Below are 14,507 nucleotides of genomic sequence, written 5' to 3' on the forward strand. Positions count from 1 at the left end.
CTCAACAAGCTTCTGGCATAGTTCTGTCTGGATATTTGACCGCTTTTCTTGTCTCATTCTTCTCATGTCTGCATATATTGTATGTGTACATATTTAAGTATTTCACATAGTTTGCTTGTTTGTTTGTTTGTTTACTTGTAACCGTTTGAATAAATTTGTGACTTTTTTGTAATATTGTTTAGTATGCTTTTTGGTCTTTTTATTGTCTGTGAGGTTATTTTGGTCTATACAAATAAAGCAGACTTCCCTAATGATTTCACATTTTATTTTCTCAACAAGATCTAGCATGTTTGCTGTTATGGATATAAAGAAATATAAAGCATAGATGGGGATAGCAAGACAAAAAAAACACATGGTTTATTAAATGAATGTATGAAAGAAAGATGAAAAATGAAAGAGTTAGAGTTCCTAAAGCCTTTAGGAAACAATCAAAGACCAAAATAAACACAAAATGAATAGACTGTACTTGTACTACTAAGATTCATCCACCATTTATGACTCGATTAGCTCATTATTACAGGAAATACTCAAGTTAACATGTCTCCTCTGAAGTCTGCAGCCTCTCCTGTGAGACTGAGAAAGAAAGCAGCTTTACTTCTTGCTTTCTTTGACCAGTTGTTCCACTTCCTTCATGAGGCGCAGGCAGAGCTCATCCTGCCACGGCAGAGCAACACACTGAACCGCCACAGGTAGACCCTCGCCACCGGTCACTGCCTGAACACAAAAACACACTCCTGTCACTTAACGCTTGGCAGCTGGACACACCACAGTCTCCTTCATCCACCTACTGACAAACTCTGAAACTACTAATACATTGTGTGTATATCTGCATGGCAACAAGGAATGTGACAATATTTCTAGTTACAATAGTCTGATACGTTTCATTTCTTGGTTTTGTGTATGGATGGGCCTTTTACATGTTGGTGTTAAAGAGTCTGTTTAATCATTATACCCACCACCACCACACTGGACATCTCTAAGTACATAAATGCTCCCGGAACCATAATGTAAAGTCATGTAAAGGCAGCTGGTTTCCCTATCTCTTATACAGCATTTTCTTTAATAAAATGCAAGAAAAAAAATGCTGGTTTCAATGTTCCCAGTCTAAGGGCTTTTTAACTTTAAACATATTGTCAAAGTTTTGGTCATCTGTTTGTTAATTTGTTGGTTATTTAGTGGAGATGCTTTTGAGTGCCCATTGTGGTTTCTCAATCCAACTATTAGAATAAACAACCAACACTGTGAAAACACTTAAAAAAAATTCTCTTACCCAATCGGTAACATTCAGAATAAAATTACGTGCCTCACAAATGTTTCACATGATGTTACTTATCAGGGCTGCAATATAGAGCTGTTGCATTAATTTAATTGCCATTTTGAAATACACAGAGGATTTGGGGAATGACATCAAGTAAAAGGTCCACTGATCTCTTACTGACACTATTGATTGGTCACCCATATTGGACATTTAACATTAGTGAAACAGGTCAACAGCTGTAAGTTCTATGGCATCATAACATTATCGTGGTCATCACAGTTCTATCCTGTTAAAGAAGCTCAGAAATGACCTCACTTTTAGAAAACCTAAGAGCCCTAACTTCCACTAACAAGCCAGGCTGGTCCAGGACAGAAAGATGCAGGTGACTGAAACCCCCCCAGAAATTTATTCTATAATAAATTCATCTATAGTTTAGGCTTCACATCCGTGTCTCCTGAGAGATTATGCCTGCATGAAAACCTAGTCTTACAGTAGATCCAGCTCCATATATTTCACCAGTCTTCCCTCACTGGTATGTTTCACTTACCTCTTTTAAAACCTTGTCAAATTTGTCGGGATAGTGCTCGAATTCCTCCTCATCCTCTGCAGTCACTGTAGAAACAGTGACTACACCGGCAGGAAAGTTTAGGAGATTGTAGACAAATGTGTAATTGGTATTGACTGAAAAAAAAAACATTGAATGATGAAGAATACGGAAAGAGAATTCTTTCTTTAACCAATACAAATTTTGTTGCCATTTCATCAACTCATGATTTGGAAATTTTAATAAAAATGCATTCACATTGCCATTTGTCTTAATGTTCTAATCTACATGTAATTCTCTTAACTGAGTAATCTCTATAGCAATGGTGGGCAATAAATTTTCCCAAGGGGCTACATGTGAAACTACAACTGCCTTGGAGGGCTGCACTAATAAGTGGAACTTTGTGAATCTTTAAACAAAACAGCTCTGGATGAATGTTGCTCTCCATCTGGCTTGAAAGAAATTGCAACTTTCCCATGAAAGCCTTCATCAAGTTGTACAAATGCCTTCTATTCAGCATCGCAGGGCTTTGGAATGTCTTTGCCTTTCTTATCACAACACCTCCCAGTGTATATTTCAATGCAAATGTAACAAAGTCAGCTCCAGTTCAAAATTTCAAAAATTTGTCCGTGTCAGGTTTGAACCACAGCAGAATGCTCTCCATAAACTTAGTACACCGCTCTCCTCGGGACTTCACTGAATACTAAGAGGGAATGTCTTGTAAAAACAAAAAGATCCCAAAATCAACACTACTTTCTGCATCATGTTTTTTTGTATGTCAGGTGACATCCTTCAGGGGTAACAGACTAGCATCTCTCAGAAATGGCTCTTCCAAAATAAATGACAGGAAAGCTGTAATCTCTGGAACATGTACATTTTAGAAAACTAACAGTCACCTAAAAATATTTCTGATCTTATTTGTGACTTATGTTTAAAACTAAACATCTTATAGTTTACCTTGAGATTACAATTTGTTGAGAACAAAGTGACGCACAGACTATGCTGTTTTATTGTACTCAGTGTACCATACCTGAGGTTTTGCCACAGTATAAGAAGTTGTAGGCTGGTCCAGTCACAGGACACAGCAGCACATCAATGTTGCAGCTCCTCCAATGTGCTATTGTCTCTTGAATGTAGTCCTAAAGAAAACACAGGAAATCTCAATTTCTCCTTCAGACTTTCATATGTGACCATGCATCATCAGCTGACAGTACCTCAACAGCAGCATGTTGCTTCCACAGCTCTGGAACAGATCTAAAAATGAAGCAGAACGTTTGGATATAATTCCTAGCACATGGAAATGTAACAAAAGAAACTGAGATTCAAGCACAAATGAACAATTTCACGAATACTTTCTCACCCAACTCCACAAAGAGCACTCATTCTGGCAGAAGTGTGAGGAGACTGGGGTAAAAAAAAGTTTCATCAGAATAAACTGTCAAGATCAAACTGATGTATGAATTCATATACATCTGTCAGAAGACGAAACAACGCACCACAGGTTTGAGGAGGAATGAAATTATTTTCTTCAACCACTTAGGAAGCCTGTATACAAAAATTTGTGGCTCCAGACAAGGGTCCACAGGTCCCCCCTCCCTAAAATTAAAAAAGGAATCCTTGGCACATGGGAAAGTAGTCTGGTCAGAGAAATTACTGTAATGGTTCCAAAAAGAAGCACAAGCCCATGTGCCCTATAGATAATGTCAGAATGGCGATGTTCACTGGTTAGCGCTGAAACAAAAATTACATTTCTAGCTATTAGATGATGTAAGTTAACAAGAACATATTAAGTAATTATTAAAAAAAAAAAAAGATCCAACTCACAGTTTTTGTAGCAGGGTGGTAGTTCCATCTGCCAATAAGCCCCTAAGCCACAGCTCAGGGACAATTTCATCCATCTTCAGTGGACAGTAAGGGACAAACTAAAGACATAAATAATATTAAAGACATATGGCTCACATAACACACTTGACCGCAATCAGTGTGTGTGGTGACGTCTTACTGTGTGTCCCGCCTGCTCTAGCAGAGCTTTGACCTCTCTGACGCCTCGGGCCATGCTTGGAGATGGATGCGTGTAGCCATCGCTTTCCAAATAACCAATCCTTAGAGGTTTGGAGCTTCTGTATATCTAAGGGTGAATCATTTTGAGAGATGAGATGGTGAGATAGCCTTTATTTGTCAGTTGCAGTATCAGTATATGTATGTGTGTGCATGTCCATAGTTCAGCTGAGACAATGTCCTTCGCCCTGCCAGGCTAAGTAAACAGCCAAAACAGCTGTGTAAACAGCTGGCGCCAAAGGGGTATCCGCATAAGTGATGGTGGTTTTTACTTTAGTGCGAACAGCTCATTTGAATTTCAAAGCAGTTCTACAGTCCAACACTGGTCTCTCAATCTCCCGTTGGAGAGCCGCGAGCTTCGCCATACTTGCGTTCTGTGATGTTGTCATTTCTTGTGCTCAAGGAGCCAATTCTGAGAACTCACGGCAGTGTGCCTTCCCGAGATGTCATCCAATTTGCGCCCAGAGATGTTATTCCGGGCTAGCCCTTCCGAGATGTATCCAGTCTGCAGTCAGAGATCTTATTCTGAGTATTCACAGCAGCCGTAGCCTCTCCAAGATCTTATCCGTGCTGACTCAATGAGACCATTTTGAGAAACTCACGCCTCTCCCATCGTTCCAATCCCAGCGGGCAGCCTTGTGGGGGTTTGAACAGCCAGTTCCGCTTCCTTAATTCTTCGATAACTCAGGGCCAAGCCAGCTCCAATCAGCCAGAACCCTGTTACCATGGTTCCGAATAGGTAGATATCTTCAGCACTCAGGCTCACCCGAGCCCAAACTTCTCGTTGAGAAAGGGGTGTCAATTGCATTCAGAGACCAGTTGATCCAATCCATAATTCCTCTTTTAGATTTTAGAGAACAGACTGTGAGAGAGTGTTCCAGGGAAAATACAAAAAAAACCACGAGACTAGACAAGGACATAAGCAGGGAAGATAAGGGAGAGGAGAAAAAGTGCGCCCGCCTCCTCCGAGAGCCAAAGAAGAAAGGAAAAGATGGCCTTTAGTTAACTTGTTTTTAAATATAAATGTTAATGTATTGTTTATTCTAAGACATTAATACATTTAATAAGTGTGTTAAGACAATAAGCCATTTCATTAATTTACAAGTTTGAACATTTAGTAACTATCTGGTCAAAGTCCAGTAAAATAATCCTGAACAGTCTTCATTTCACCTTCAACTTTCAGGTTAACCTCCTAGCACCTGGCGTCCACATATGTGGACATCACATTTTGGGTTGTGTAGACCAAAATACTACATACTACAAGGGCCTGATGTCCACTTACAAGGGTGTTATACTGCCACTGTATGAGGCAATTACAAAAATTGTCATCAACAGACACACCTCCATGTTAAAAGGTAATGGTGGAACAGTGGGGTCCAAAGAAAACATGTGGTCACAAAGAAGTGCCTGCATGCACAGAGCCAGGCTGTCCACATCTCTTGCCATGGGTCCAGGAGATGACGACACTAGTTTAATATAAAACAAGAAGCAGTAAACCATATTCCCAGACTGTGGAACATTACAGCAGTTATGTAACGTCACATTTTACTTTGTTTAGTAAGTAGATATGTCACTTACCTGTCTTTTGCCCTCGATAAATTGGACGAACTCCCTGTAAACTAATCATTACACAAAAGGTGTTAACAAACATAAATGCTTAACTCAGCAATGTGTAATAAATTTCCAGGAAACTGACTGAATGAGACCCACCTGAGCCGACCTGCAGTTGGTTTGAAACCACAGATTCCACAGAAGGATGCAGGAATACGGATACTGCCACCTATATCAGTGCCTATACCAAGCAGGGAGCCCCCTCCCCCGATGAGAGCCCCCTCCCCACCAGATGAACCTCCAGAGGTCTTCTGGGGGTTATGAGGGTTCACAGTCTGCCCGTAGATAGGATTACTGCAGTCATAGCTGAATGTGGCCAAAGACATATGGGTAATGAGTCCTTGCATATTATGCACACTTGTAATGGGCAAAGACAACTAAATAAGTGCACATAGTATTTAAATGTACTCCAGATTTATGTCAATCTCTGATAAAAGATTTACCTCAAAAGAGCTTGAGGCAAGTTGGTTTTCACAAAGGGAATAGCTCCTTGTTTCTTCAGGACTTGAACAAGCACACTGTCCTTTTCAGCGGGCTGGTCCAGGTTAATGATCACACCACAAGAACAGTCATGATTCTAGTGTTGGATTAAAACAAAGACAATAATTGTACATCAAATACCTGAGCTATGATGCTCAAGAATACTATACTCAGTCCTGTTTACACTGAGTAGGAGACGCTCTGTATCTCACTGTACATCTGTATAGTGACAATAAAAGCATTCTGTTCTATTCTATAACATACTTACTAATACTGATGGGTACAGAAGAGGATTAGGACCAACGAAAAAAAAGTGGGCACGTCTTTTTTTTTTCTACTTTTCTCAGAATTCTGGAAAAGAAGAAGAAAAAAGACGTGCCCACTTTTTTTTCGTTGGTCCTAATCCTCTTCCGTAGATGGGAAATACCTTAAATGCAATATTTTCTTTGATGCTAACTGGAACTCCGTACAAGAGACCATCCTTGTTGGAGCCAACAGTTGTCAGCTGATCCAAACTCTCCAGCAAAATTTCAGTGCAGCAGTTCAGCTTTTGGTTTACAGCCAGAGTCTGTTGGAAAGGAAACAAGCACAGACAGATTCAGACAAACATATCAATCTTTGTAAGCCCTCTGTGGAATATCAAAGTCTTTTTGGAAACTCAAATATTTCTTTGGCACATGAATCTGGTTTGCTTTCATAAATATGTCTATAAACCTTAACCGTAGCAAAGACACAAGTGTAAGTAATAAGAAATACCTAGTTAGCTGAGAGTATACCTAAAGTAGAACACTGATACAAGACTGGAAAATGAAATTGATTATTTAGTGTAGACATTATCTTTTGCTCTATTTTATCCATTATGTAAGCTCTGTGTTATGTTAGGTCAGGGGTGGGCAACTCCAGGTCTCGAGGGCAGGTGTCCGGCAGGTTTCAGATCTCACCCTGGGTCAACACACCTGAATCACATGATTAGTTCAATACCAGGCCTCTGGAGAACTACAAGACATTTTGAGGAAGTCATTTAGCCTCTTGAATCAGCTGTGTTGGATCAAGGACACATCTAAAACCTGCAGGACACCGACCCTCGAGGCCTGGAGTCGCCCACTCCTGTGTTAGGCAGTGAACCTTTGCGTCATGCTGAACACTGAACTTTTTCCATGTAAGAGTAAAACACATCCTCAGGGGTAAGTGAGCCTTCCTTCAGTTGCTTTGTCACTTCAGATAAAGACAGGCCAAGGATGAAAGAAGAGTCAGTGGTTGGATGCTAGAAGACACACAAAGAACCATGTCAGAAAAAAGCTGCAACAAAGAACTAAAACGGTATGGATCTACAGAATCAAGATTCTTTATTTGCCAGTGTTGCATCTCCCTACCAAATTGAATAAAAGACAGCTTGCTAATGATGAAATAAACAGCAATGAAGACGTATAGAAGGAAAAACCCATCGTAAATTGTGTAGACAACAATGTGAATAGAACCAGAACAGGCTCAAGAAAACTGAGCACTGACTTTTGTATGGACCTATCAGAGGGATGAATTGCTCAAAAGCATTTTGAGTAACTCACTGCATTTAGGCATGGAAGCATGTTCAAGATGACCTGCTCAGATTCATCAAAATTGTGAAGAAACGTGATTTATGTGACTAAACGTGGCATGACTGTCAGTGCCAGATGTTCCGATCTCAGTATTTTAAACGCTACTGATCTACTGAAGTTTTGAAAATGCCTTGTTGATGTTGATATACATATACTCAAAAGTTTAGTGGCTTCTCGACAAGAACATCGACAGGCTCCTGTATTTCTTATTATGCTTATAAATGACATCACGGGCAGAAAAGTAGCTTCTGCAAGGGTTTCCTTAGAATAACAGAAAAACCATATTTACTTCTAAAGAAAAAAACAAATACCTGATTGTATTCGTTTTCGGATGGCTGCTTTGCTACATTAGTGCAAGATAATGCACTAATGTAACAAAGTTCAAATCTTCTTCTTGGTGTTATTGAGTTCACTGTACTCTTCTTCTGATTCTGGTCTCTAAATTCACCAGAATCTAATCAAATAGAGGACCTTTATAGTGTGTTGGAATAGGAGATTTGCATTATGGATGTACAGCCAACAACTCACCAAAACTGTGTTATGTTTTTGTGTCAATTTGGATCAAAACTCTAAGAAAACAACTAGTTGAATCTCTGCCAGGAAGAATTTGGGGGGTGGCTTTAAAAGAAAAGGCAATCTAATCCAGTAATAGCAAGGTGTCTCAAATAACTTCTCCACAGAGTGTAAATGCAAAAGACAATCTAGAAATAGCAGTAGGTTATTATCGCTGTGTTTGTCGGCTAAGTTTATTTTTTTTTGCTCAAGGTAAGCCTGCTGACAACAAAAGCTGTCAGTGATCTGATAAATTATGTCAGGTTCGAACTAAAAGCAGAAAATTCAATGTTAAACTTTCCCCCAAAAAACTCCTAAATTAAGGCTGAACTCTCACCAACTCTTTGTATCGGAGCACCACCTGCTCTCCCCGCTGCAAGCTCTCATCTCTCCTGTTTTTGGCTCTCCTGATCTTTTCCTCTGCCTTTCGATGGCTGCTGATCTTTTTCACCAACACAACCACAGATCCCACTGCACAGACAACACCAGTGAGCAGAGCCACCCTCTGACTGTCCATCTTCACTCCCTTGAGAAAATCCTGGATGTTCTGCAAGGCTTGCATCTTTGTCCTGTCACCACAACTCCAGTTTTAAACGGCACAGGTCAGCCTTAGTCAGGCTTAAGTATGCTAATCAAGAGGGCGCTGTTGTGCCTAAATCGTTGTCAGGGACCAAGCAGTAAAGCATAAAGGACACAGCTGTTTTAATTCAAAAAGGGGGTTTTATTGACCCAAAAACATGAAGATATATTTAACAAAGCCAAAACTTAAACAGGAAGACCAATAAAAGAGGTCAACTCAATAGACTAAACTCAAGATAATAATTAACAAAACCTCAAACAAACATAAGATAAACTGACCTGCTGAAATGGGGGAACTTAAACACTGGTTTAGCTAAACCAAATGACACACACGGGGAAAATAAAATGGCTGCCATATAACCAACTAATACAAGTCAATTAAACAAACATGAAACACCCCCCAGGCAATGAAGCATGTGGTGCTATCCAATTAGGCTGTGAGTGGTACTTCAGGTCTCCCAGCCCTTTGCCACACCTTTTGCCAGACATAAACACACCAGCAATGTTTTGGTTCTATAACATTTTTCTATTATTACTTTATTATGAATTATAGGTGCAAGAGTTTTAGAGTGTGGATAATTAAATAATAGATCAATGTAATAGCAAATTGTGCCTTGTTCTCAGATTCACAGCAAGTGGAGAGTGATAGATGAGATCAGGAGATGGAAGGAGGAAGAGAGGCAAGAATGATTCACAGGCAGAGAAAAGTTTGTTTCTCACAGTTTTGTTCCCTTATGGTTTCAAGCACTGTCACTAATCTTTGCATTTTATTATTATCTCATAACACTTGTTTAATCAGCTACCATCTCTCCTATGGACTTTTTAATGTCTACAGCAGGAGTGGGCGACTCCAGGCCTCGAGGGTCGGTGTCCTGCAGGTTTTAGATGTGTCATTGATCCAACACAGCTGATCAGGGCTGGACTGGGACAAAAAATCAGCCCGGGCATTTTGACTAGTTACCGGCCCACCATGGTATTATAGGAAAAGCCATAAAGCCTTTATAATAAACTTAAACCTACACCATCCTCCCTATTCTGGTATTTGTTAAGGTTCAAAATATTGGGGATGGAGACAAGAGAAAAAACCACAATAACAACACTGGTCCGGCCGGGTTGAGTCAAACGATGATTTAATGATCACACACGTGGGAGATGGACACTGATGCAGACAGCCTCAAAATCTCAAAATGGTGGAGCATTGCTCAAACTTTTATAACCTCTGGTGCCTCCACCTTATCATAAAAAGCCTAAACATTCACATGCTCTCTCTCACACAGCGCCTAAGCTACGACCTTGGCTCCCTGTTTATCTGCTCCTGCTGAAATGGGGCAGAAAACTCCAGCACACTCTGTTCTCTTCTACTCAGACAAATTAGACAATAACCTCCTGCGAACAGTATTTCTTATAACTCAGCAATATAATGCATCATAAAACAATATCATTCATTCACAACAAGTCAGCAATTTAATGTAATGCAAATCAGTTTAACTAATGCAATAGTTATCAGCTTCTTCTAATTCAGGAGAATAATGCAAACTAAAACTACATAATAATTCACAATCTTTAATTAGGGGTATAACATGGCATAAAATAATATCATAATTTTACATATTCTAAACAGTACTTAGCAAAACTATAAAACAACCTAATTTATAATTACATATACCTCACTAATAGGGTTGCCAACTCCCAGCAAAAAAAGAAAAGAAAGAAAAATAGGGAACCACTCCCCCACCCTCTGCCTCAAGATGCTTTACTGACAAAACCGATTTTAATTTAATGCACGTATAAAACAAATGCACAGACATCTATTATTTTTCTCCAGTAATTAAATAGATTTAACATCTTTCTTCAACAGAATTGCAGACTGCACAGATGGTATCTTAACAAAGGAAAGAATACCATAACTTACTAGGGCATATACTAGACTTAATATTTACTGAATACAATAATGGATTTCTATACATTTTACATCAGATAAAAAGTTTGGTTGTAAGATTCAGATAATTATTTATTAAAAGGTAGACATCATGACCAGCAGCTTTACAGCTGTGGCTCCAGCAAACATCAGCTGATACTAGAAATTAATATTAAATAAATTCTAACAACAGCTGATCAAGCTTAAACGTGCTGCTGCTGTTTACCGCGACATCCGCTGGTTTCCTCTTTCTGGCGCAAAGTGGGCGATAAATAAACAAGAGAGAAAAGCCGATCAGCTGATCATTGATCAGTTTCATGATTGAAGTAGAAACAGGAGAGGGAGGGGGAGAGGATGAGAGAAGAAGAGGCAGCTGTGCAGCGTAAACACAGAATAACTCCAGCTTTGTGTCTTTTTCATTGTAGCTGAAGTCCGGGACAAACTGTTCCTTTTCACCTCAATACCAAACGCTTGATATTTTCTCTGAATACGAGACGATTCCGTTTTTTACGGGACGGTTGGCAACTCTAATAATTAGCCTTATGAACAAAATAAAGTTCAACATCAGTAACATAGTGAAGGAAACGGTTTCCAGGGCCTAATCCGTGGATCGACTTCCTTCGAGGCGTGGACGTCTATCAGCAGAGAATGTACCTTCACCTATCAGCAGAGAATGTCCCTTAGTCTGTAACACAGTCAAATATATTCTCAAGTAATATTCAAGCATGCCATTCAGCGTGTTAGTACGAGCTCGGGAGCAGCTTGGGAGAACAAGAAAACAGAGACTGCTTCAGGTTGTCTTCCCAAATTGACTCAACTTTATTCACAAGTACAACAGTTTATATAGAGGGTAAAATTCATGAGACAGCAGATTATCAGTTTAAACCAGTACAGACCAAGATAAGGGAGCGTCTTCCTGCCCTTGGGTGAAGAAGCATCCTTTGTGTAGTTTATTAGTTCAGCTACAATTGTGATTATCTCAGCGACATATTTTCAAGGCACAAAACAAAGAGTTCTTTCATTAGTGAAATCTGAAACAAACCATTTGGCCTTCAACAGGCGTCTAAAAGATTAAGAAACTAATGTAGCTGAGGGAGTGATCTCTGTGGTATTTCAACCTTGTACCAGCCTGTGATTCTCACACATCAATTCTTGGGTCAAAGAGAAAAATAACTAAAACAAAGGGGCCTTATTGAATGACAGAGTTTTCCTGTATAATGTCACTATAAAACAATATCCAGTAAATGCTACCATGGTACTAAAATACCTAACAGTTCCCCTCTTTTATTATTTTTAAAAATAATAACTCAAATAGAAAGGAAAAATCACAAATGTAATAACATAATATAAAAAGCAAATCATAAAATGTAATAGTTCACAACCTAATGTTCAATATACACATCAGGAACATCATTGGTAACATCTGGCACATCCTCAGGATCAATTTGTGCTAATTGCAAATACATTGAAGTAGCTGTACTGGTAGCTATATGGGTTATCATTGAGAATGTGGCTTGCAGAAATGTGAACAGGGTTGCACTTTACAATACGAAATAGTAAATAAAAATCCTAAGGTTAATGCAGTAGATATGATTAATAACCTAAATATATAAAAAAGACAGTTCTTTAGTCGTCTCCTGGCCTGGTCCCAGGTTCGAGAGACCCCGTATAAGCGTCGTGTGATGACAATGGGCATTTCATTTTCTCCATTATCAGGATGAAACGAGTCTATCTTTATCAGGTTAGACATTGTGTGGTACTCTAGGCTTTCTGTTCCTGCTGGATGTTCAAGTACCTTGTTGTTGTTCAGGCGGGGGATCAAAGGGCTTTCTGAATCTTGGCTCTTTCAGGCGTTGTGTGTTAATCAGTGATTGTGTGTGTGTAGGTGTATTGGATCCGGGCGTTGGCTCGCCTGAGTCGTCATCTACTTGATCCGACGCCTTAGGTGGTTTGGTGGGGCTGGTCTTAACCCTGCTGGCATGAATCCACTGAGGTTGTCCGTCTGTTAGGATGCTGGTTCTCGTCACTGCAAGTACAGTCTGGGGGCTGGAACACGCGGCCTCCCCGAGTGCCCTTGGTTTTAGCGACTTTACCAACACCGCATCTCCTGGTTTCCACGGATGGGTTGGATCTATGGAAGGGAGAGGCTGAGAGAGACAAACTTTCTGATAGTTATTATTCAGTGTTTCTACCAGGTTATGAACATAGTCAGACAATGCAGTGTCTATGTCCCCTTCCAATAGCGGTGCCCCTCTGGAGGCTGACCATGGTGTTGGAAACGGTCTTCCCATGATTATTTCAAATGGAGATAATTTGGTTGCTGCGGATGGAGTCATTCTAATCTCGCAGAGGATTTGAGGAAGTAGTTTGATCCAGGTCATTCCTGTTTCTATCATTGCTTTAGTCAGGCGATTTTTTATGGTCCTATTCATTCTTTCTACAACTCCTGAACTCTGAGGATGGTATGGCACATGATATTTCCAGTCTATTGCTAGAGTTTTAGCACACTTTTGAATTACTTCTGATGTGAATGAAGGTCCTCTATCACTGTTAATTTGGTGAGGTATTCCAAATCTGGGTATTATTTCATTGCACAACTTTTGACAGACTACTTCTGCAGTTTCTTTTGATGTTGGGTAAGCTTCTACCCATTTACTAAATTGGTCCACTATTACCAGTAAGTACTTGATGCTTCCTTGTGCTGGCATGTGTGTAAAATCAATTTGTAATGTATGAAATGGGAAATCTGGTTGTGGTAAATGCTGATGTTTTGCTTTTGAGCTACCTACATTAGTTCGTGCACATGTTAGACAGGTTGCTAATATGCGTTTTACTGCGTGTGATGTTTTCTCGATTACAAATCTTGATTTTATTGCTCCTATTACCCCTCTTTGTCCGACATGACTCACACCGTTAAAAAATGCCCACAAGGATTGGCAGTAGTGAAGATGAGAGGGCAATCAAACCCTCAAGGTTTTTGTATAAGCCGTCTCTGTTATCTAAGGTACAATCATTACTTTCCCAGTAAGTGTAATCTAAGGCAGAGGCCTGCTCTTGTATGAATTTTAGGTCAACATTTGCTTCTAAATAGTCTGGGAGTGTGACAAGTGGCAGCTGTAAAGGCAAAGATAATACTTCCTTTCTGGGTGGTTGCTGTGAGGCAGCAGCTGCTTTCGCGGTTACGTCTGCAAGAGCATTTCCCACTGCTTCGTCTGTGTCAGCCGTGCTGTGCCCCTTCGTTTTAACAACTGCAATTGCCGATGGCAGCTGTATAGCCTGCAAAAGTCTTAGAACAAGGTCAGAATTAGCGATCGATTTTCCATCAGCAGATCTAAATCCTCTTTGTCTCCACAATGTGCCAAAGTCATGCACCACACCGAATGCATAACGGCTATCAGTGTAAATTGTTACCCGCTTATCCACATGGAGCTCACAGGCGCGTATTAAAGCCATGAGCTCTGCTTTTTGTGCTGAGTGAAATGGTAATGAGTGAGCCTCTAGTATGATGTCAGGCAATGTCACCACCGAATAGCCACAAAGAAATGAGTTGTCATTTGGTTTTGAACAGGACCCGTCCACATAAACAATGACTGAGTCTGGGATTGGTGTCTGCTCTAAGTCTGGGCGTGGTGCTGTGGATTCCTGTATACGTGTCATACAATCATGATCGTCAGGGTCGTCTGAACCATCCTGTCGGTCAGAGGAACACAGCATACGAATGAGTAAGTGTGCTGGCGAATTGGGTGTGCTGCTTGCTTTTATAGTGAGATTTGCTGTTGAAGTCAGTGTAGCTTCATAACCTGAGCGACGTTGTGCGGTCATGTGTTGTGTAGTTATGTTTGCTAGAATGGTCGTGACCTGGTGATTGGTGTATAGAATAGTGTCATGTGAGAGTGTGAGCTTCTCGCAGTC

General features: G+C 40.1%; 1 protein-coding gene across 1 annotated transcript; it reads right to left on the minus strand.

Annotated features, from left to right (window-relative positions):
* Window positions 1–473: 473 nt before the first annotated feature.
* LOC146607241 (vitamin D3 hydroxylase-associated protein-like) lies at window positions 474–8,799 on the minus strand. Its single transcript, XM_085348943.1, has 15 exons — window positions 8,436–8,799; window positions 7,102–7,215; window positions 6,379–6,519; window positions 5,915–6,048; window positions 5,571–5,777; window positions 5,439–5,479; window positions 5,202–5,326; window positions 3,805–3,930; window positions 3,627–3,724; window positions 3,299–3,398; window positions 3,163–3,206; window positions 3,017–3,056; window positions 2,833–2,941; window positions 1,806–1,939; window positions 474–714 (listed from the first exon to the last, which is right to left on the minus strand). Exons 1-15 carry the CDS (start codon window positions 8,658–8,660, stop codon window positions 592–594), a joined length of 1,761 nt encoding a protein of 586 aa, XP_085205069.1. The 5' UTR covers window positions 8,661–8,799; the 3' UTR covers window positions 474–591.
* Window positions 8,800–14,507: the final 5,708 nt, after the last annotated feature.

This window comes from Diplotaxodon limnothrissa, linkage group LG23 (genome assembly GCF_057381915.1).
Source record: "Diplotaxodon limnothrissa isolate DT_005_m linkage group LG23, D_limnothrissa_male_GT1.1, whole genome shotgun sequence".
Taxonomy (NCBI): Eukaryota; Metazoa; Chordata; class Actinopteri; order Cichliformes; family Cichlidae; genus Diplotaxodon; species Diplotaxodon limnothrissa.

What these genes read in the sequence shown, in the direction of transcription:
- LOC146607241 (XM_085348943.1), bottom strand. Translation starts at nt 8,660, where the DNA reads ATGCAAGCCTTGCAGAACATCCAGGATTTTCTCAAGGGAGTGAAGATG. An exon ending in TTTACTCTTACATGGAAAAA is followed by an intron (nt 6,520 to 7,101) that starts GTTCAGTGTTCA and finishes CCTTTCCAACAG; the next exon opens with ACTCTGGCTGTAAACCAAAA. An exon ending in TTGCCTCAAGCTCTTTTGAG is followed by an intron (nt 5,778 to 5,914) that starts GTAAATCTTTTA and finishes GGCCACATTCAG; the next exon opens with CTATGACTGCAGTAATCCTA.